The sequence below is a fragment of the Alosa pseudoharengus genome, unplaced genomic scaffold (assembly GCF_046254945.1).
Source record: "Alosa pseudoharengus isolate Yale_2024_CS ecotype anadromous, Long Island Sound unplaced genomic scaffold, YU_APseudo_1.1 YU_APseudo_1.1_scf_9, whole genome shotgun sequence".
Classification (NCBI taxonomy): domain Eukaryota; kingdom Metazoa; phylum Chordata; class Actinopteri; order Clupeiformes; family Clupeidae; genus Alosa; species Alosa pseudoharengus.
In genome coordinates this window covers 9846909-9870785 of record NW_027468881.1, presented here as the reverse complement: position 1 = coordinate 9870785, position 23877 = coordinate 9846909, and the positions used below count along the sequence as shown (strand labels likewise).

Below are 23877 nucleotides of genomic sequence, written 5' to 3'. Positions count from 1 at the left end.
GCGGCAAGATCACAACACATGATTGACACTATGTATTAACATCACACCACATGATTGGCACCATCTATTCATGTCGACTCTTTTGCTGTGGAAGGGGCAAGATAGACAACTGCCATATTGGTGTTACAACTTAACCCCATGCACTTCTATGGAGGATTTTTGGAGTGCTGTCTCCTCATTAGAAAGTCTCTGGTAATGCTGTCTAACCACGGAGCTACAAGTTGTAATATCCTCTCTGTCCATCTACCAACAAGCTTCAAGTTAGACAATCCTTTCTTAGTCTACAAGCAGGCAAGAGTGGTATTATGTGCTTTGTGTTCAATTATGGTTATGATCTACGTTTGTTTCTGTTTTTGAATGCATGATTGACTGACTGTTTGTCACTTGTCTGTCTTGATTAGTTCTAGTGTTTCTGTGTTTGTTGGAGCAATATCAAATCTGTGATGAAAGGCCTTGGCCTTGGAGTGTGACTAATGGTTCTCTCCTTCACAGATGCATATTATCTGTAAATAACCTACATCTTGTGACAATAAATGGTCATTGGACGGACAACTTGGAACAACTTGGAACAACTTCTACTCATCATCTTTTACCTGTGTAGCAGGATTGATTCTCTGCTCTTCTGTGTTTGGGTTCCCCCTGCACCTGTACCTGTTGGTTCAGTCCAATTAGCATGCCCTGAGTGGTTACAAAAGAGGTAAATTGATGTCACCTGGCAGAGGGCCTTTTTGGGAATGACTGTTTCCCCGACCTGCCTTCCTCCCAAGCTCCAGGGTCGGAAGCTGATTGTTTGCCAACCATAGTTGATCCTCAGGGGTATTCCATCAACCTCGCTAATGAAGGCTGCGCTTAATAGAAATAGCCAGGCATGAACTAGCGTTGACTTTCACTTGGGGCTGAAGCCGTTCCATTAAAATACCCTCTAATAAATAAAGTGTGTGAAATCACTTATAAACTTATTCATATACTATCCCTCAAACATTATCATTAGAATGAAAAAAGACCTTGATGACACATGTTCATTTTGTGGGGAAGCCCCGAGTGCATATTCTGGTTCGGCTGTTGGTCTGAGGGATTCTGGACAGACCTGTCGGCCCTGCTCTGCACCAGTTTAAAACTGAACTTTGCTTTTTCCTTTAAGCACATCTTGTTTGGCTTCCATGACTTAAAGGAACCATATGTAAGAAATGTATTTCAATTAATAATAAAATGGCCCTGATATGTCACTAGACATTAAGAAATCATGTTCATTTCAAACTTATATCACTGACAACAAGTCCGGCCAGGATATTGTCATTTAACCCGTTTAATCCAATTGTGACTGTACAAAAAAATCTGGCTCTTTTGCCTTTAAAACTGTTATTGGATGAATTATCAATACATTTCTCCCAAAAATAGAAACCTGAAAGTGCCTCAGTTAAATATGTGCAGTGCCAAATGTGTAGTGTAATTTGTCACATGGCCAGAGCTGCTTATGTTTTGGTTGCACCCAGGGGCAGTTCTAGGGGCGGGGCCACAAGGGCCCGGGCCCCATCTGAAATCTCATTGGCCCCTGACTGGCCCCTGTACCGTCAATCATCGATAAGTGTTTATAAGGGATTATATGTGTTCATTGCTTTGAAGCGGTGTCGGTACAGTGAAGTTAGGTTTGACACTTTTTCCTGTTGATTTAAGGAGATGGCCTTGATCCTGAGCCTGCACCGGTTGAGGAAGAGCAACCTCTCTCAAATAACTTGTTGAGAACGACGATCAGAGATGCAATTCCATTCCCAAACAACCGGTGGCAGTAATGCACCTATGAAGCTTGAAAGCTAAAGCAAACAGTGAACTGTAAAAGAAACAATACATTTGGCTAACCAGAAATGTCTCTGCTAATGTAAAGAAACGATACATTTGGCTCACGGAAGTATCAGCTAACGTGAAGAACCGATACATTTGGCTAACGAAAGTATCAGCTAGAATTCTAACGTGAAGAACCGATGGCAGCGTTTCATCCTCCACAGAAGTTTCTTGGTGAGTCACAAATCTCTGTCATCATCAGTATGTGAAAGGGACGTTTATTTGTTGCGGTCACAATATGTTAAGTTTGTCAATTAAATTACGAAGCAGCAGCAAGCTTGCAGTGAACTGTTAACTGACTTTGTCTGTTAACCCTCTATGGCATGACTTTTACTTTTTGGTGAAATAAAATGTTTTGCCCTACTTTTAGAGAGCTTGGGAGCTCTATTGACATAAAACAAAAACAAAATTGACCCCCCCCCCCCCCCCTGCCAGATATCAGTTTGTTGCCTCAAGGCAACAATGTGCCACAATGGTAGTAAAACGCCTAGCTTTTCTATATAAGGCTGTGTTGTGAAACTGATAAAAAAAAAAACACAGATTAATGCAAAATTTATGGAAAAAGTTAATTTATTCATTCAGTTTATTCAGCTTTCACTAAAACAAGTGAATTCTAACTTTTATCATGTCACAGAAAACAACGACCAACTGATTGTAAGTGTGTTTGCACAAACAAGTGTGTGTATCATTTGTGGATGAGCAATATTATGCCTATTCTTATTTTTGTATGTATGTACAGGTATGATTTGTTTCAACATCTCTTTTTGAAATGCTGATATCTATTCAGTGTGGAACCACAGAAAGCATTTGCTTGATGCTGTGAAGCAGAGATGGACATTACATTTCTGGCACATTACTTTCGGAGTACCACTGCATCCTGGGATCTTGCATCGGCCTTTCCTCTCTGTCATCACCATCCAGTGGGCTGTGGCATCCAGACGTACATTGACAACTGGGATGGGTGCAGTTTGGCCTCTTTTCTTTTCTGCCTCATATTCTGCAGCAACAGAGGAACTGGCAAGAAGTGGAACATGAGGCAATGATACCATTTCTTGGAACGGACTTTTGTTCTGTAGAGAGCTATGAGTGAATCAAGGAGGTCCACTCCACCCATGTTCTTATTGTATTCACTCACAACAGCAGGACAGGGAACTTTGAGGAAGACCTTTTTCTTGCGATCCCATCTCTGAACCTCAGTCAACGGGGATGCTCCGATGTAATTGCTCAACAGTGTAACTGAGCGGTTATCAAACCACCGCACAACATTCAGGGTGGTTTCACCAACAACAGCTGCTTCTGGTCCCATGTCCTGTTTCCTTTAGTTCAGAATCCGACTCAGGTTTGCCCCAGGTAGCCTGTTGCCAAAAATTGTGTAGCCCTACTTCTTCTTTTTTGGCAGGTATTGCTTTAATTTACTCTTCCCTTTGAATGGCACCATCTGCTCATCCACCGCCAGCTTCTCAACCATGGGAATGGACATCAGCTTTGAGGTCATGTGATCCACCAGCAGTGTTGGGGAGTAACGGAATACATGTACCGGCGTTACGTATTCAGAATACAAATTATGAGTAACTGTATTCCGATACAGTTACAAGTTAAATAGTTGGTATTTAGAATACAGTTACATTGTTGAAATCAATGGATTACATGACGATACTTCTCTGTTTCATAAGTTTATTCACTCTCTAAATAAATTAAGGCAACTCCATTTCCCAGAAGCTCCTGAAAGCAATCTATGATTTCCATGTTTAAATCCAAGCCCCGCCGTCTTGCACTAGCCTCAAAACGCAGCCAGCGCGCATTATGGACGCGTCATCGGAGGAGTAAAGTAAGTGGAGGTAGGCTAACTCCTGTTCCTCACTGATCGCGGTTCCTGATGTCTGTTCAAAGGATATTTTCCCAAGTATTAATAGCTCAGGCTACTTCGGCCAATCTGTTACACAGTTTGCTAATCAATAAACAGAGCCTAGTTCACGTGTTGATTTAGACCTACAATTAAACCAATCTCTAAAATAGGCACTGCATTCTAAGTTTTTTATTCTAACTTAAAATAGCTTTATGGATTATTTTTTTTTCTAATTAGATCGATCTACATTTACGTTTTAAAATGAATTATATGGTGCAGCCTCTGAAGAATTATTCTTGCGAGTAGGCTAGCATATTTTAACGTGCGGTTTTTGATTGTCATTACGCAATCACGTTCATTTTGAGAGCACTGATATACAGTAGCCTAGATATATGACATGACAGGTGGAACGCAAATGACCTGTAAATGTAAGGTCATTTGCGTTCCACCTGTCATATGCGCCCCTCTTGTACTGGGTTGATGCCACCGAAAAATCTCACAGGCACTAATATATTTTCTGGCTACGCCCTTAAAGTAGCCTATTTATTTAGTTTGTTTTAATTAGCCTAGTCGCCTGCTGTACAGTAGTTTTAGTGGTCACCTTGCTATTTTAAAGTTGTATCAGGTAGCTTAGTTGACTTTACATTCTCCTATGTGGGCCTAACACTTCAGCCATTTGGAACAGAAGAACACACCAGAATAGGCCTGTTTAGTAGGCCTAAGCAGGATTTGATGGCCGCATTCCTACACTTATAAAATGCAATTCAATGCGGAAGTAATCTAAGTATTCAGAATACGTTACTCAGATTGAGTAACGTAACAGAATACGTTACAGATTACATTTTTGGGCATGTATTCTGTATTCAGTAACGGAATACGTTTTGAAAGTAACCCTCCCAACACTGTCCACCAGTGGCCTCACCTTGTAGAGTGGGTCTTCATTTTGCCTGTTATTGTTGCTGAAATGGAGGAACTTTTTGATGATCTCCCATCTATTCAATGACATAGTGTCGGCTACTTGGGACACTCTGCTCGACTTGCTCCAATACATGCGGGTGCCTGGCAATCCAGACAAGGACATATACAACACAGTGCCAAGGAACTGCTCAAGTTCAGAGGTTTTAAGGTTCAGGGGCTTATTTAGATCACATTGCATAGCGTAAAGATTGGACTGATCGACAATCACATCAAGGATGTCCTCAGAAAAGAAGATCTTGAAGTATTCAAGAGGTTACATGAGGTCATTTGGCCTTGGCAGGTTGCCTTGCCATTCTGGGTAAGCAATGGGATTGGGATTGTAGAGAGTTCTCCAACAGGGTAAGATTGGACCATCATCTTCAACAACTTCATCAGGTTGCTCTTCCTCAACCGGTGCAGGCTCAGGATCAAGGCCATCTCCTTAAATCAACAGGAAAAAGTGTCAAACCTAACTTCACTGTACCGACACCGCTTCAAAGCAATGAACACATATAATCCCTTATAAACACTTACACACTCACAAATGCATGCGCAGTCGCGCACACAAACACCACATAACTCACTGACCCTTGACTGACCCCTGATCTGCTAACTCAGGGGTGGGCAACTAATTTCCCCAAGGGGCCACATGACAAACTGGGACTGTTGAGGAGGGCCGGACCCAAAATACTGAACTTAAGTCTGAACTCAATTCTGTCCAATTCTATTCTGTTCTTGTATAACATTAAGTAAATCATATGGTTTTGTTTACTACTCGTAAGAACAGATGAAAATGTGAGGGAGACCAAGGAAAAACAGCAATAGGCTATTTAATCTATGTCCAGTATTTAATCCTCATTCTCGAAAATGATTTTTTGACATTGACATTTTTTTTTTCAAAGGCTGATATAAAAAAGTACTACAATATCTATATGATTAGGCTAGGCCATGAAAATGTGAAGGAGTCAGTACAACCATAGGCCTGTGCCACCATTTCATCAACACTCAACCATTTCATCATTAAATCATTACCATCATTAAATTAACTCTATGCAGAATTAGACTATGAAAATGTGAAGCAGACAATAGTAGGCTGTCATTAGTTAATCAACATGCACAAAGAAAACTATTTTAAAAATGTAGGCTATGTTTTTGCTTTAACTTTATGCACAAAACTGTGATTGGTCAACTCGCCCTGTGTGTTGAGCCGGCTGCTTCAAGCAACCTGTGGGTAGTAGCATCATACTAGTTCGCTAACATAAGCTTTGCAAATAAACTCAGACATATTTTGGTTACAGTGACGGGGTTATCCGAATGTAAACTGTCTATCTGCCAGTAACGTTTTGAAATTAACACTTCGTATCTCCAACAAACAGCAGGAGTTCGTTCTGACAACCTTTGCGGTGGTGAGCGACGCAGACATAAGAGACACAAAACTTTGAAAGGTTTACGCCGACTTAAAGGCAACTGCATTGTGTCGACGCAGAAGCATAAAATCTATTCACCAGCACATCAGTGAGGGTGTTTATTTACATCGTATGCATCCACGCACAAATGTATGGGCGTACAAATAGCAGTCGCTTTCAAAATAAAAGCAACGATATTGATTTGCGTGCATTATCTCTATAGGCTCTTGACTATTGTTCTTTCACGGACCTTACGCGGGCCGGTCAGGGAAAGCCCACGGGCCGGATGTGGCCCGCGGGCCGTATGTTGCCCATGTATGCGCTAGAGAGTTCAATGTATATGCATGAAAATTGCTGTGAGTGATTGGGACAGTGTCCTGACTAATGGTATCAAGTCTTGTTATGTTAACTCAAAGCGTCACCTAGATGTTTGTCCACTTCCTGTTTGGTGGCTTCATTGCCATATTTGATTGGCTGTCATGAGCAAACAAAAATGAAATTAAAAAATCTGACCAGTATCGTTTGTGCGGCTCGGTCTGAAGATCAGCTCCTCCAAGTTCTGTGAAAATCGGATGAAATTTGTAACCGCTAAAACTTTTCGTAGAGTTTGGACTAAATCCAATATGGCGGAGGTCCAATATGGCGGAGGTCCAATATGGCGGAAAGTGATAGGATAGGGGTCATTGAACTTAGGTCGGTCCAGGGATTCCAACGGTGCCTGATATGTGAAAATCGGACGCACCATTCAATGGTCACATGCGTGAATGCAATCCAGGTTCGACCCATTGGTGGCGCTAGAGTGTTGGGCATAGAGTTCTGGAAATTGGTGAGAGTGATCATGGGACAGTGCTGAATCAGTGTGCCTAATTTCATAACTTTAGACCCAGCGGTTAAATTTTCGGCCAGATTTTGACCTGTTGGTGGCGCTAGATGGCTGGGTTTAGAGGTCCGTAAATGAGTGTGAATGGTCAGTGGAGTGTCCCGAAACTTTCTGCCAAAAAATCTGCACTTTTTAGCCAGGCGTTCTATGGGCTGCCATAGACTCCAATGGCAGACGTTTTAAGTAAGGGATAATGTATAGAACGCTGGTCATTATGGGGAAAATAAGTCCCGACAGGGCGAACCGGACCCCGGCGATGAAATTTGTAACCGCTGAAACTTTTCGTAGAGTTTGGACTAAATCCAATATGGCGGAGGTCCAGTATGGCCGAAAGTGACATAATAGGGGTCTTTCAACTCAAGTCAGTCCAGGGATTCCAACGGTGCTTAATTTGTGAAAATCGAACACACCGTTCAATTGTTACATGCGTGAATGTGAGTCCAGATTCGACCCATTGGTGGCGCTAGAGTGTTCGGCATAGGGTTCTGTAAATTGGTGAGAGTGATCATGGGACGGTCCTGAATCAGGGAGCTAATTTTCATAATAATAATGACTTGCAAATACCTTTCAACCCAGCTTTTCAACTTTCGGCCAAACTTTGACCTGTTGGTGGCGCTAGACGGCTGGGTTTAGAGGTCCGTAAATGAGTGTGAGTGGTCAGTGGAGTGTCCCGAAACTTTCGACGAAAAAATCTGAACTTTTTAGACAGGCGTTCTATGGGATGCCATAGACTCCAATGGCGGAAGTATAATAATAATAATAAATATAGTCGCAAGCGGCAATGGCGGGCCCGAGCACCTGCGGGCCGCAACCCGTGACATGTCAGAATCCAACAAAGCACCGACGTGGTGCGTGTGTGAAATGTACATATTTGATGCGTGTGCTAGTTGTTTTTGTATTTTATTTTCTGCCACATGTACTTGCTTGGCCAGGTGGGGGCGCAATGCAAGGCAGGCCCATTGGGTGTCATCATAGTCATAATATATATTAACCTGAGAAATTTCAGACCATTCATTTCAAGCAAAGAACATTTCTGATACACTTGTTGGTTGGCCAGATGGTGGCGCTATGTTAGGCATTGAAATTACCCATGTGAATATCATCACAATAATGATATCCAAAATGTTTGTAAACTTTCAGACCAATCACTTACGGCATTGTCCATTTCTGGCACATTTCCTGCTTGGCCAGATGGTGGCGCTATGCTAGGCCTGTGAATTACGCATGTGAATATTCTCACAATAATGATATCCAATATTTTATAAAGTTTCAGATCAATCACTTAAGGCATTTTCCATTTCTGGCACATTTCCTGCTTGGCCAGGTGGTGGCGCTATGCCAGGCAGGCCCATTGGGTGTCTGGATATCATCATAATCATGATATCTATTAACCTGAGAAGTTTCAGACCATTCATTCAATGCACTGTGATTTATGACACATTTCCTGTTTATGTGGTGAGATATTAAAATCATATCAAATATATTACAACATTCAAAAATCCATTCACAATTTAACATCAGCGACATCTTGGCATAATGTTTGCCAAATTTCAAATGAATCTGACAAACCGTCTAGGAGGAGTATGTTCAAATTGATCATGTGAAATCAGCATAATTGCCATTCTTTCTGTTGCCAGTTGGTGGCGCTATGCCAAACATGCATTATGGGCATGTGAATATTATCATTAACATGGTCTTTAATGACCTGTGAAATTTAAAACATTTCAAGCCATGCATGGAGAATTATGACACATTTATTGTTTGTGTGGAACGGTATTAAAATTAACAATTTCGCCATTTTGTCAAATTACAACATATCAAAAAAAGGCTTCACAATTTATAATCAGGAACATCTCGGCATCATGTATACCAACTTTGACATGAATCGGATCAACCGTCTAGGAGGAGTACGTTAAAATTGATCGATCATGTCCACAACGCACAAAATCTCAATTACCTCACTTCCTGTGGGCGTGGCTAATGGCATGTTAATACAAAAGTTGTTTGTTTTTGGGAGTTACATACACCCACCAAATTTGGTGTGTGTATCTAAAACTATATGCCAACCACAAGTCACTGTGACGTAAGGGGGCGCTATGGAGTTCCTGGGCAACGCCCGGTGCCAAGCTTTTATCCCTGTCTATTCACTGTACCACTTGATGTGTGTGCTAAATTTCATGCGTTTTCGATTATGTTAACCACCTCAAAATATTTGTGTGTGAAGTAGGTAGATAGCCTCCTCACAACAGCAACAAACAGCAACACCTCTGTTAAGGAGAATATTGCAACTAGTTCCGCGACCACCACGCGTGAAATGGTTAGGCACTCCCGTGACGTCACATTGTCGCATATGCAGGTCGGGAATGGCAAGTATGTAAAAGTTATTTAATGATCACAAACGTTTAAATAATGACAGTGGGTCTAGGTATATGTGATAACAATGTGTAGAGGGCAGTGGAAAAATTATTGGTTTCCGTTTGTGGTGACTGCTGACTGAGATAAGGGATGAGATTAAATAGATCCTGGAACTTAGCCTGGTCTGGAGCAGGCTAGCTCCACAAAATAAATCGCCATGGTAACTTATACCATAACATATCCTGCTGCCCCCTATCCCGCGTTTGTGCAACTGGATCACGGATAAATTGAGCCAGGATAACCAAGATATCCCGGCTTAATCCCTTATCCTAATTTTGTGCAATGGGCCCCAGCTCAGTTCAGCTCAAGCTATGATGGTCATTTAAAACATTTATAGTGCCCCTCAGTGGCAGCTACTGAAAACTGCAGTTGGTGTTTTCTCAAAAGGATTTTTAGAACGTATCTTTTGGGGAAAAAAAAAAACACATACACCAATGCCATACAGCTGATAAAATATAGATATTATTTATTGAAAATTCAAAATATGTATACAAATACATATTTCTCCCTCCAAAGCAATGAAATACTGCATTTATTTTTATGTACATCTTTATCATAACTCTGCTTAACATTCACAATATTTGTACAACAAAAAAGAAGCACTTTGTCTTACATAGCTAAACATAACTTGGCTCTGCAAAATGGCCATGCGTTAAATTGTGGTACAGTGCATGTCGAAGACCTTCAGACTGGGCATACGATTTCACAAGTATCCACATAATATGGAATGTTTATAAATCAAATCAAATCAAATAATAATAAGCAAAAACAAATAGGTAAGGACCGGTAAAAAGAAAAGAAACACAAAAATCCCATATGGCGAAACAGGAATATCCAAATGGTCTCAAAACTGCAGTGCTGTAGATGTGAAAATGATTATACAAAGTATTGGTCAACAGTATTTCTAATTGCCATCGGTCAGTAGGTTTATGCGTAGAACAGCACAGGTGGTTATTAAGTCTATAACACTTCAAATAGCACCCTATATTTCAGCACTATTCATAGATGAACATAGAAATTTACATGTAATCTATATAGAATTCTATAAAGACAGCACGGCCTACCATGTGTGTGTGTGTGAGTGTGCATCAGTGAGTATAGGCATTTACTGTGTACACACCCTTCTATTTTGACTTCTGAAGGAGTTTTCTATTGCCTCATTCTCTCCTCAGCTGTAATGCATAAAGCTCCTCAATACTATGGTAAAACTAAATGACCTATACTTTAGCTGACCTTTAGAGTAACAAAAGTGCACATGACCAATTGTTTGACATGAAATCAAAGCATCAACACCTGCAGAAATATAATAGAGCATTTCAAAGTGAGATGGAATGCGAGAAATGTATGTAAAAAAATGGAAATCTGTGTTTTGGAAGAGTTATTTGATGAGGTGCAATCCAGTGTCCTTTTAAGGCTCTGTAACTCTTACCCATTCATTTAAAATGCCAAAGCCGGCATTGCCTTCACAAAATGGTGGCAGTGGCATGCTTTTGTATGGAACACTGCTCCCCATAACCTTTGATAAAATCTTATTTAGCAAGACATGGAACTAGGATTTCAGTTCAAAGAGGTTATTGTTCTGGTTGGAGAGACTCCTGTGCCAGATTTTAGACCATCTCTGTTTCCCCCCCTTTTCAGTTTTACACTGGGATGTGTTTACAGAGACTAAGGTTTGTCTCAGCACGAGTTTGACAAAAGCTACAACATGTAACTAGTAATCAAGTGAATCAGTAACCACGGCCTCTCTGTTTTCCAACTCTTTGGTCTGTTGTATTTGCGTTACAATATTCTTCAAACATTCAAGAGCAAAAACAGCTCTGGTTGCAATGGGTATGTGCCCCAAGAAATAACCCACACATAAAATGTTACACAACTGAACAAGAGGCTTTAAGGGATACCAAGACAATGATATTGCTATTGGTCAAAAACAGAACCTGGCCTGGAATCTCTCATCATGTGATTAAGAATGCTAGAGAGCATTTGATTGACTGCTTTGGATTTTGCCATAAATATAGATATATAGATATTATTACCCCCCCCCCCCCCCCCCCCAAACTTAATTAAAAAAAGAAATACATTGGCAAAAACATGGACTTGAGTACATATATTTTGGTCATAACATTAACAACTCAACAACACAACGTACCATCCTCTAAGTTAATTAAGCCAAATTCCAGATGCAACTGGGATAAACCATTATTTAAATCAAGAGAGGATCTGCAAGCATTTCTATAACTCGACCATTCCACCTCTGGACACATCCACAGTAACTGCATTGCATAAGTGGTTCCCTCAACCCCATTCACTTAAATAAAGCCAGCCATACACTTCAGGCTTTGGTGTAAAGCTAAATACCAAACTGCTTTATCTTTAGCTCACTGCTCTAATATCCCCCACCCCCTCCCCATCTCTACTGCTTCCAAAAGACCACCATGTTAACATGCGACATTACTCTCTGACAGAGGTCAACTCCTGAGATGGCCGGCAACTGACCAGATGTCTAATAAAAAGCAATGCTAATGTGTGTTTCATAAACTGGCTGACAACTGAACGATCATTTGGTCTACTCTGGCCAGAGTTAAAGCTCATTACAACTGTGAGCTTTCTTTGTTGAGAAGAGAGTACCACCCAGAGGCAGCCAGGGTGAAATCAGGCCTCCTAGTTTCAAATCTAAACAAGACAAACCTCTTGTCAGTGTGCACTTTGTAAACACTTTTTACATAACTTTGACTGACATGGAAATATAAATATGAATGTGCAGACTTTGCTGTCCATGAGAAAACATTCTCTGCTTAAACCATTACAAAACAATTCAAAGTAATTCAAATAATTTCAAAATAATGATATAATTGAGGTATTTGTGAATATCATGCCCCTGTAATCACCATAAAATCACTTCTGATGACTATCTGATACAAAATGATTCATAAGAACAATGTCAGACATGACTCAGACTCTTTGTCTTAATTCAAAAGAAAATCAAAGTATGGTGATTAAGTTCACAGATATGTTGATGATATAATTATTATTAACAGAATTTGTTGACATCTAAATGCTATTTACTTTCAAATGTAAAATAAATTAATATCAATGTGATGGTGTGTGTGGATGGTAAAGCTTTATAGATTAAGTTCTTAAATGCATGGGGTCCTCTTTCACTAGGAGCGACTGTAACTAGAGACTAGTGTATGTAGTTTGTTTGCACATGAGCTGTGTATAAGACATGTGTTTGCGCATTTGTGTGTTGGTGAGTGTGTGATGTCTGATTGAGTGCCGAATTTGAAGGGACTACTTGGTGGCCCATTCTTACCCAGCGACTGAGCTCTATTCATTCCAAACAAGCCCATCTAAACAAAACATAAACAAATCGCAAAGCTAGGATTAAACGGAATGACATTTGGCATTGTCTTTGTTTTCTGAAAATGACAATGAATCATGTGAGTGTGGTATGTGTGTGTGTTTCTGCTTTGTGTGTGTGTGTAACAAAAAAAAAAGAACACTATGTGAAGCGTTACCACAGCAGCTCATCGGTCCCTCCCTTCAGTGCTATTGTGTTATTATCTAGTGCTCTTGGGGGGGGAAACCCCTCAAAGTTCCCATGAACACCCAGAGTTGTCTACTGTGACCTCAAGACACCCTCAAACACAAGGAGGCTGAATGCAGCCTGCCTGGCCCCTCAGCTCATATGTGGATGTTGTGGTAACGGGCCTTGGCACCATCGATGTCCACCCGCCTGGCCTCAGCGAAGGCCAGGAAGATAGCGAGGCCCAGGAGGTTGATCACTGTGATGAGCATGAAGACTGATGCCCAGGAGCCTGTGGCTTCGATCAGATACCCCGCCAAATACACCATGATGACCCCTGAGGAGAAAACAAAAACATACACACATACACAGTTAAGCAGAGGACACAGAAAGAGAGGAACTGATAGAATAGCCTACCTTTGCATAGAATGGTGGACTATGAAAATATGTCTTAAAAGGATACACACAATTCTCACACACACACACACACACACACAGTAAAGAAAAAAGGTGGGATTCTGTTTAGAGTTCCTCACATGAAAGATCAAAAATAAATCTGCATTCATCAGCGTAAATGCTATGGCCCAAATCTAATTAGCTCATTTAACTCCGCTTTGGAATATTTGTGGTAAGAGGCTGTTTGGCAGACACTACTTTCCCCACAGACAGCTATGACTCCATTGATTTTTCATCGTTCTGTTTTTTCTTTTGCCACGGATCTTTCACAGGAGATGAAGCAACGTCTCTTTTCTTTTCTCTGGTACTATGATGACACATCAGTTGGGAACATATTCAGTACTCTTCAGCTGATTGGGTCTTACCTGAAAATGCACCGCAGGTATTCATGACACCTGAAGAGAGAGAGAGAGAGAGAGGAGAGAGGAGCACAGTCAGTGAGGAAGCCATATTTAGACAAACATTTTAAGTCATGCCAGCGAAGCAATGATGAAAAAGCTCAGAGTGAGGGACACACAATGCCAGCCTTGTTCAGACGGGTGTGTGAATGGGAGCGTGTGCTCCAGGGGAAACATGTGCCTCACAGATGGCACCAACTCACCGAAAAGAGCTCCTGCGCAGGACGGGGCGAGGTCCTGAACGTTCACAGACACCCCGCTACAGCACGGAGTAAGTGATGTGACCGAGGGAAGCACATTATTCATATACATCATCAATATCATTCAGAGGAAGACCAAGTATTTAGCAAACAGGCAGCATTTTCATGTGTACATTAAACCATGATGACTGAGCAAAACGGCCTCCCTTCAGCCATTCCATAGCTTGTGATTTATTTAATAAAACACTAAGCTGATAGCTTTAATCTATACTTTAATCTATCTAATCTGCACTGCCTTGACGGAGTGCCTGAGAAATAAACCAAATGTCTTTTAGTTGCAAGCTTCAAGCTATGGAAAAAGACACCCAATACTTGATCAAATTCTTCTTGACAGTCAGCCAAAACAGCAACTTTACAGAACTAAAACTACACTAAAACTATTCTATCCACACACTGGCACAGGTTACTGCATTGTAGCACAGCAGTTCTGGCAGGATACCTATAGCTTCTGTTTACTGTAATTCTCTCTCAGTCTAACTACTGACCCAAAAGGGTATGGGTACAGTAGATGTGGGCGTACCTGTGGCTGAAGGTGGTGAGGCCCATGGTGGCCGAGACGAAGGCCACAGCTGTGGGGAATGTGGTAGTGCCGCACAGAAACAATGTGAAGACACTAGAGACGCCCATGGAGAAGAACTGAGAAAGGGGGGGACAAGAATGGACATTGATAGCTGGTCTATCTTATAATCAGGGACACTATTTCCTATCTGTTGGCCACACTTACCTGCATCAGCTTCCTGACTGAGGCCGTGTCAAAACCTAAAAGAGGGAGGAAGAGAGAGATCAATAAAACTCAGACTCAACCGCTTTTATGGGACTGTTAAAGCTGTGCTGGCCTACTGTTTATGGACCATAACACAGTTATATATGACAGAAGTCCACAAAAGGGACACCCACACCAATTACCATTATATGTCAGTACAACTGAGAGTCAACCATCCATAAAGCAACTTACACTGCTACCAGGGGAAAGAGGGTATACATACAGAATGACCGACAGGCAGGCAGGTAGACAAAAGGAACTGGAGCTCAGACCTTGGCTAATGAGGTGATCCGAGAGGCAGCCACTGAACAGCGAGGAGGGAATGGCCACAAACCATGGGATCACATTAAACACCCATCCCTAAAGGCAAACACACACACACACACAAACAAAGACAAAAGTGTTTTAAGGTGTATCCCCAATCACAGTCATCATCACTTTGTTATTTCCACCACTGCTCACATGTAATAATCTTTACTTCCTACACACTCTCTAACTCTCCCACACAATCTCACTCTACCACTATTGAGTAACTATACAATTTAAATGCAAGTATAACATGTTTTTTAAGTAAATCATTGCACTTATAATCAGGTGATTAGCTTTAAAGGTAACCTTGGCATCTGGGAAGGTGTCCTTGAAGTAGGTTGGCAGCCATGACAACAGTGTGAAGAAGGTGCTGGCGGTGCAGAGGTGTGTGACAATGACAGCACTAGAGGAAGAACCCATGGAGGTATTATATATAACTGGAGAGAGTGACTTAAGTCCCGCCCCCATTCATTTCAATGGCCCATGCTAGGCTAGCTACTTCAGCCAAAAAAGCATGAAATTGACGCAGCCATTTTTACGAAAATGGCGTTTCATGGGTGTTCGTTTCCGGCACCAGCTAGAATTAGCCTATTAGATTCCACGTTACAGACGGAGACAACGTAAGGTACAACGGTATGTCGTTGATGAAGATTGGACATTCCCTCAGAGGAAAAGAAGTTGTTCTGGAACGCGCTTCACCTCGTTATAAGCGCAAATTCATTTAATTGGTTGGGATAACATTTTGCGAATGGTGGTAAAGTTTGCCCTGTCTCTGAAGTCCTAGGTTATTTAATGTGATGTTCATATGTGATAATAAACGATGCGAATCAATATTGTCACTTTAGGCTTCACAAATAATAATCCCTAAATACTATATTTGGACAGGTTGTAGGCCTATTACGCAATAGGCTATCCAACGAAAATGACTATTAATTAAGTAGACATGGTATGTAGGAAACGTGTGGATAGCTGGGATTTTTGCTGCACCCACTGTGAATTTGCAGCTTGTTAAGCCTAGGTTACATTTGCAGGCAGACGAAATGAAGCCAACGCAAGTTAAACTTCCGATAGAAGCGCACATCCCTCGGGTATTGTGGTTCGAGCAGGCATAGAGTCTGCAACTGTTGTTGGACATTTGGCTTTTGCCTCGACTGGCAGCCTGAACATTTAAATCAAATGCATAGCCTAATCATGTCAATGTTGCAAGAAAGCAAACGAAATAAGTAATTGACATTTATTTCGTTTTAAATCACTTGGGGAGACAGGTTATATGATCCAGACGTTGCGTTCTACAGAACTACAGCCTGTGCTTAAAATAGTCTTCATACACAACGCAATGAGTAGGCTAATAATTGGATATAGGTCATTGCTATGCATCTGCCAAAGTGTATGGTCATAGTCAGTTACTTTAAGGTAATTACTTGGCATATACGGCAAATATAGCCTAATATGACAACATTAACATTTTTCTTTTATTTACCACAAAGTCCGGTAATACAGCCTAAACCATGTAGGCATTAAGTCAAGTATCAGTAGCTTAATCCAAGTAGTTAGTTGTTTTATTTGTCGTCTTCCAGAAATGCAAACCAACATGGACGCGCGAGGACGCTCGTGCCCAACACTAAACTCGTGCATGAGCTGTCATCTATCAATCAGCATGTAAAAACTGGTGCCGGAAGTTGCAACCATGTAACGCCATGTTTTCAAAAATGTCGGCGGCCAAATGCCATGCTAAGTGGCTGAAGCTAACCGATCAAATCCTGAACCCCTGGAAGAACCACATAGCCAAGGTCAAAGGTCAAAGGTCAATTCTAGACATAGGGCCTAAAGGGCAGCCAAGCCAAGCCTGACATAGAGCCTGACGAAAATGTTCACAATAGCAATACAGCCAACCAACTTCTGTGCAGAGTTGTATCTAAAAATGGACTCAATTTGCTCTTACAAAACGCGCCATGACAGCTAAATCCATACCTCACATTACAGTGGTGACATTCAGCCTGTCCGGTGTGCAGAAGCTCAGCAGAAAAAGCATTGCAGCCATTCTCACGGGGGGAAATCCTACCTCTTTAGTCACTGGAGGCTTAGCAGATCAGTAGCATTTCTGCTGAACGCTATAAATAGTGCATGAGAATAAGGGCCTCTTTATGAGTAATGCATCTGCTGGGATGAGCTGTGCACTGGTCAGCCAGTGTTTTCAACAACTATGCAGACTTCTGTTCGAAGAGCAGTTCACACATGCAGACAGACAAAGCTGCAGGCTCTCTTTACAGGCGGCTAATACTGGTTGCAGCTTATGCTTCTCCTGAAATTCAGCCATCACCTGTTTTATCAACCACTTTTACACACTCACACTACACACACACCCACACACACCAGACTGCAGGCTGTTTAAAAAGGCGCAGCCAGTTCCTCCGGGACAGTTTGGACTGGGGGCCTCGACTACCCAGGGACTCCAAAGTGATGATCGGACCTGTGGGAGTAGACAAACACGAAGGCATCAGTCTTAAAATTCCTCTTCAGTGGTCACCCACATACATCTAGCTACCATCCAGAGAGTAGGCTTTAACTTGAGCTCATACAATTCTTCTAAATAAGGAGCATGTCATTACGTGTGCTTTATACAGACATGAATATAGATTAGATTAGATTGGATTAGATTAGATTCAACTGTATTGTCATTGTGCAGAGTACAAGTACAAAAACATAAATATAGAGACTAGTTTTCTTGTGTGTGTTTGTGCAGTAATACAATAATGGAATATACACTCACACACACACAAGCTCACAAATGAGTGCATACACACCAACTGCTAGTACTGCTAACCCCCCCCCACATCCACACACACACACACACACACACTTCGTACCCTCTCCTTTCAGCAGATACTTCCACATGCAGTAGGCCCAGAGGACCGAGAGTAGGCCGGCGATGTAGAACACACTCTCCCAGCCATACAGATCCAACATCAGCGAACCTGCCCCTCCAATCACCAGGGTCCTACCCAACATAGACCAAAACACAGCTTAATATCACACAGTGAGCCACCGAAGTGGACCATTTCTACATTACTGATAATGAAAGTACAGCTTGAGAAAGAAAACAATTTCATAAGGCACACATTTTCAGCATGCAATCAATGTTACTGCTATGCCTGTGCACTCTGCATCGCTACACTACAGAAAGACTGTGTGTGTGTGTGTGTGTGTGTGTGAAGGTGAGAAAGTGAGGGTGTGAATGACTAACCCCAGGTAGGAGCCACTGCCCACGGTGCTCATGAGGAAGCCCCTCTCACTCTCCACCACTTTCTGAGAGCACAGACTGGCCAGGGAGGGGTAGTGCACACCTGCACAGGACACGGGACAAGGACATAGATTTATCACAGTCATACCTTCTCAGGCAGTAAAGCACACCAAGCCAAAAGCCTGCCCCACAGTCCCTAAGTAGTCAAGAGCAGGCACGAGCACCATAGCTTCATCTCATTACACCGAATCGATTTGATTACGACTACTACTGACACACACTGGGTCCTCTCAAATTAAAGTGTTTAATACTCAGAGCGAACCTGGTAGGCTGCTCTTTATTTCAGATCAGAAGAGGTCACATACAACATCTCCTCTACTTTACATGCCCACAACCCCCTCTCCCCAAATCAAAACAAACAAAAATAAAGAAATACAACTTTGTGGAGGCAAATGGCTGAAAGCATTTGTCCAAGAGCATAGCTTGTCTGCAGCAGACCGTGAAAAACACTTGACTTCTGCAGCCAATTCAGTTTCACTACAATCAGACCAAGAAAATTGGTGAGATGACAGTGAGTAAATACATATTCAAGTGTGCAACTCTGACTTAATCTGGAAGCAATCAAACATGATTTGATAAAAAAAAGGAGCGTTACACAGGTGCTTCACACCAGGCCAGCCCTGGAGGTAAAGAAAACTAAACAATAGAGGGCCATATCAAACAGCCCAGGCAGACTCTCCTATCTGAAGCCATTTCATATCAGTGTCTTCTCCTCTCTGTTTGCATTCCGCAGGCATGGATCTGTGCAAATCTTTATCTTGCACTTCTTCTATCAGGATGGAAAAACTGTCCACTCCAAGATAGCATGGGGTTCCTTTTCCTAGCTTTTAACATCCGCCATTGTTAGTATATACTCAGCGAATATGTCACAACTCACATATGGTACATGACTGTGGTGTTTAGTAAATAACATTTTATGAGTGCTAGTCATTGAACATAGTGTTCATCGTGATCAATAGTGTCAGTTCAATATGGTTTTATTGTTTTGTTTTGACTGTGCATTCCTTTCTGGTAGTTGGGCCCTAGAGTTTAATTTACTGTCACTCAACACATACAGCAAATCTGGGCTTTCAAGGGGACATCTTCAAGTGGTTGTGGCTAGAAATCGTGTTGTGTTTCTTTGATATGATGATATGGTGTAACAGGGAACACTTCACTTCATGCAAAGAGCTCTCGCTGTTTTTCACATCACATTTAGAGGCAGGATCATTTAAATATTTGTCATACTCTAAATCCAGAATAGCTTGCAAGACATGATTAACAGATCTAATTCATGTTAATAATCACTACTGTTCTCTGAAACATCAAGGGATTTATACAGACCAGTATAAAACAGCCTCTCAGTGAAGGTTAGAACAAGTCACAAAACAAAAATACACTATTGCCCATAATTTGGACGGTTCCCCAAACCAAATTCATGAACTGTGTTACCAGGCCGCCCCTACCCCACACCAGCCCCTCACCTTGGAGCAGTCCCATGAGGAAGCGAGCCAGGGTCATGGAGACGATGGGTTGCGAGCAGAAGTGGGCCAGGATCGGGGTGAAGGCCGTCATGGCTCCCCACGCAGCGGCCGACAGCAGTAGGACCTTCTCACCGCCCACCCTGAGAACAACACAGCATGGTCAGAGGGCCAATGGAATGGCATCATATACATTTAAATGTGGTCAGGCATCAAGCGTTATTCAATTATTTAACATACATTTTAATAAATATCTGTTCTCTTGATTAAGACTAATCGTCTTACCTACTACCATTAGCTGTAAAATGACTTTTTGAACACATAGTCATTCTAACTGTATTCCTTTATGGGCATTCTAACTGACTTAATAATTCCTTTTTGGGCATTCATTTGAGTATTTGAACCAGTCAGCTGGCAATGAACATATTTTCAGTAAGCACAATTGTGCTGCCCACTAGTCTGTGATATCAGAATGTGTAAGTCCACTTTTATGTGACCACAGTAGAGAAAGGGCTTATTTTTGACTAAAATGCATTCAAGTACTTGAACCAGTCAGCTGACAATTAACATATTTTTTCAGTGAGCACAATTGTGTTCAGATGATTAATCCTACAAATCAGCTTAAAAACAAATGTCAAAGACATGAGAGATGTGAGGAATGCCATCATCAGGCATGTTCTATTGGAATTTCTTTTAAAAGAAGAGGCTTTTCGAATATAACATAAGCTAAGTTAAGGAAGAAACCAAGACTAACCTACATCTTCAGGCATTTTTTCAACCATCATCTAAAAGTGCTGCTTTACTCACTGGGCTGAGTTTCATAAATTGATAAAAATAAATATATATTTTGACTTGTCAGCAATAACAACAACAAAAAAGGATTTTCTTAAAAGCATTATGCAGCATGATCTTAAAAATCTTACAACTCTGAGCAAAAGCCTAGGGCAACAACAGCATATTTAGAAAAGCTGCAGGCCTGCTCCCTGCACCCTACAGTAGAGACCCAGTATCTCTGTTGTTGTGAACACACCCACTCATAAACAATGGCCAGGAAAAGATGTTGAATGCTAATGCACGGTCTACAGCCACCAGACGTTAACCAAGAACACTTAGTCACATCCTGTTATACATGAATAGAGGCAAGTCCAACTAGACAGAGGCTAATGTGATAATTTCCCTGTGCTGACAGTCAAACCGTCTCTCAACAAGATGCTTTTCTTTTAAAAGTTCTTTATTCGCTTCACTATACTAAGACAGAGCTATAGGCTAGCATGTTAATCTTGGCTTCCTCTCATTTAATCATTCACCCTCTCCTGCCTTGCCTTTTGGAGCCAACATCAGCCGGTGAAATTACATCATTCAACTGTTTTGCCTTGTGTGTCTGAAACCACCATGTTTAACTGTGGCTTGGAAAAAAGTGCATGTCTGTAGCTATCTAGTGGAAAACATAGCCCTGCCTTTCACTAGTAATTTTCTATCCACGCCTAAAACACCTGTGCAACCTGTATGGCCATAACATTAACACCTGCCCGTCTGACATTTACACATTCACAGTTGGGACACTATGGACGGACAGCTTTACCTATCACTGATGTAGCCCCCGATGACCTGAGTGAAGCAGTAACCCCAAAAGAAGCTGCCCAACACCATGCCCGACTCCCTCTTGCTCCATTTGAACTTTTCTGCCATGGTGACCGCACATATTGGCATGGCCACGCGGGCACAGTAGAGCAGGCAGGTGCCCAACAGAAGCACCACAGTCCATACCCGGGCTACCGGCCTGTTGGCAGAGCAAAAATATGGCAAAAGACACTTTACACATTAAAGAATGTGGAGAATCATGCATAAATGGCTGTGATTGTTGCAGACAGATAAGGGGTCCTTAGTTCTACAGTATGAATGATAAGATGATTATGAATGACTGTATGAAATTGACTGACAGTGACACGTACCACTTAAGACATATGGGGATATGTTTCAATACTGACATGTACGAAACCCTTAAGTTTGTCAATCATTTTACATCTTTGTATGAACAAACCTTTTTCCACAAATGATGCAGCCCTAAGAGGTCTGACCTAGGTTTGTACCAGAAATGAGACTCACAAGACTCAGACTACTGGCGGTATGGCTATTAAATTACTGTCTTGTGAGTGCATGTTCACAGACACACACACAAACACAGAAAATGTATCAAGAAGACATACTCAAGTGCATTTCAAAATAATGTTCATACAGACCTTAAATCATTCATGACATTAGGACATGTTCTTAAAAACTCGGTTTTTGGACAAGCAATAGATGACTAACGTTAACTGCAAGGCACTACATGCCTGTATGAACAAGCCCAAGTTAAACTTACTTTGCCTGTTGGATCTATTACAAGTTCACTCTCGTGAGGTAACCTTATTATAATACTATAGCCACAATCTTAGTTTAAGTTTATAATCGAATTTACAGTTGCTTTGCTCCACTTACATTGCTACAACACTTAACTACAACAATTGATCGCTCCATTTGTATTTGTACATGTACATATACATATATTTATCAACACAAAATGCATCATGAAAATCAAAATAGACAATTAGCGAGTTAATTAATTAGCAGGAAAGCTAATAATGCTCACCTCGACCAATGTGAACTTGACTCTGCCCACTTCTTTTGGCATCCTGCTGTCCCGAAACTGTCGGCAGGGTTTTCTTTAAGACTTGCCAAGTCTGGACTAGAGTTCTTTCCATGTTTTTGTAGAATTGCCATTCAATGACAAATACTCTTGTTTACGATGCGATCCCCACTCGAACAGACCAGATTTAGCACAGGTAACTGTAACGTTAACTAGTTAATTTTCGAAAGGGGAAAAGAAAGCCCGTTACTCCTGAGATGATTCCGTGGCATTCCCTCCAAACAGCTCAACTTTGAACAGCTGAACAGTATTTCACATGGCAAAAGAACGCTTATCTTGAGGCACAACTTAGAGACAAGCTCAACCGGAGTGCCAGCTGTTCTTTTCCTACAAGTGATGGTAAATCCACGTGTCAGTTTTTTTTTCTTTGCAGCCACGCAGTTCCTCCTGCCGACGGTAGGTTCAATCAGGAAGTAACGTGACTCAGCCCCTTCCAAAACAACGCAAATATAGCAAAGAAAGAACATATACTCACAGTGCCCAACGATGTAATGTTATTGAGTTTGTTGAGTATGTCCTTCATGTTGACTAAGCAATGTTGATAAATTATTTCAATACACAGTCGGAAGTGATACGTCCATCACAAGGTGAATCTGCGAGTTTCTATCAGTTGCTAGCTAACGTCTGATAAAACAACGCGAAAAGGATGCTCGAATGACACGGCAGGAAACATCCCTGTCGGAATCAAATTGTTTATTTGTTACTTGTTTGGCGATCCACGGAAAATACATTCGCATTTAGGCATTAGTTAATGTCCCACGACCAGCTATACCTACGGCAGAATACAATATTGTGCGCGGAGACTACGTTTGTGCTGCTGGTCCTGTATGCTGTCATCATTCCTGCTTGTGCTGCATAAATATATGGCATGGCGGGGTTTGTTGTTAGTCCACGTGCCTAATGTTCCATTATTGGGTGTTTGTCCCCACATGTAGTGGAACAGAAGACATCTGTAGCTACTTAGACTGTGGTCCATTTCAAATACTAAATTGGCAACATTTCTGTATTGCTTTTTTTTGTCTGTTCTATTTTGACTATGTTAGTATCAATCACCTTCTTCATCAGGGATGTGTTGTGTAAACGACGAGAAAACTCTGAACTCAATATATTGTTTTGAAAGTTAGTTTAACTTCATCGGTTATGGTTTATGACACCAACTTCACAGTAAGATACTATCGATCATCTTCTGTTCAAATGCAATCGTTAGAAGGTTTCACTGGGTGTTAACTAATGCAAATGACAGGACCTGATGAGAGAGGAACCTTTAAAAAGGTTACTGAAAAGTGAAAGTGAAATCACAACAGCAAAACTATGTTGGGCAAAGGATTGAATGCAAATTCATAATTTAATGACACTCACACTGATATTATAATGTACA

General features: G+C 41.4%; 1 protein-coding gene across 1 annotated transcript; it reads right to left on the bottom strand.

The window, feature by feature from the left end:
* Positions 1-11383: 11383 nt before the first annotated feature.
* On the bottom strand, positions 11384-23330 carry slc17a9b (solute carrier family 17 member 9b). The gene is made up of 13 exons (XM_076277545.1): positions 22443-23330; positions 21396-21593; positions 19817-19956; positions 18297-18396; positions 17920-18050; positions 17426-17522; positions 15359-15455; positions 15016-15103; positions 14705-14739; positions 14501-14616; positions 13924-13979; positions 13688-13717; positions 11384-13203 (listed from the first exon to the last, which is right to left on the bottom strand). The coding sequence occupies exons 1-13, from the start codon at positions 22571-22573 to the stop codon at positions 13025-13027; spliced, it is 1398 nt and encodes a 465-aa protein (XP_076133660.1). The 5' UTR covers positions 22574-23330; the 3' UTR covers positions 11384-13024.
* Between the last annotated feature and the right edge of the window lie 547 nt (positions 23331-23877).

Bases quoted from the DNA above. Each gene is read 5' to 3' on its own strand.
- slc17a9b (XM_076277545.1), bottom strand. From the start codon at position 22,573: ATGGCAATTCTACAAAAACATGGAAAGAACTCTAGTCCAGACTTGGCA. The intron at 18,397-19,816 runs GTGAGGGGCTGG...TGTCCTGTGCAG, and splicing joins CCTCATGGGACTGCTCCAAG to GTGTGCACTACCCCTCCCTG. The intron at 17,523-17,919 runs GTACGAAGTGTG...CTACTCCCACAG, and splicing joins GTATCTGCTGAAAGGAGAGG to GTCCGATCATCACTTTGGAG.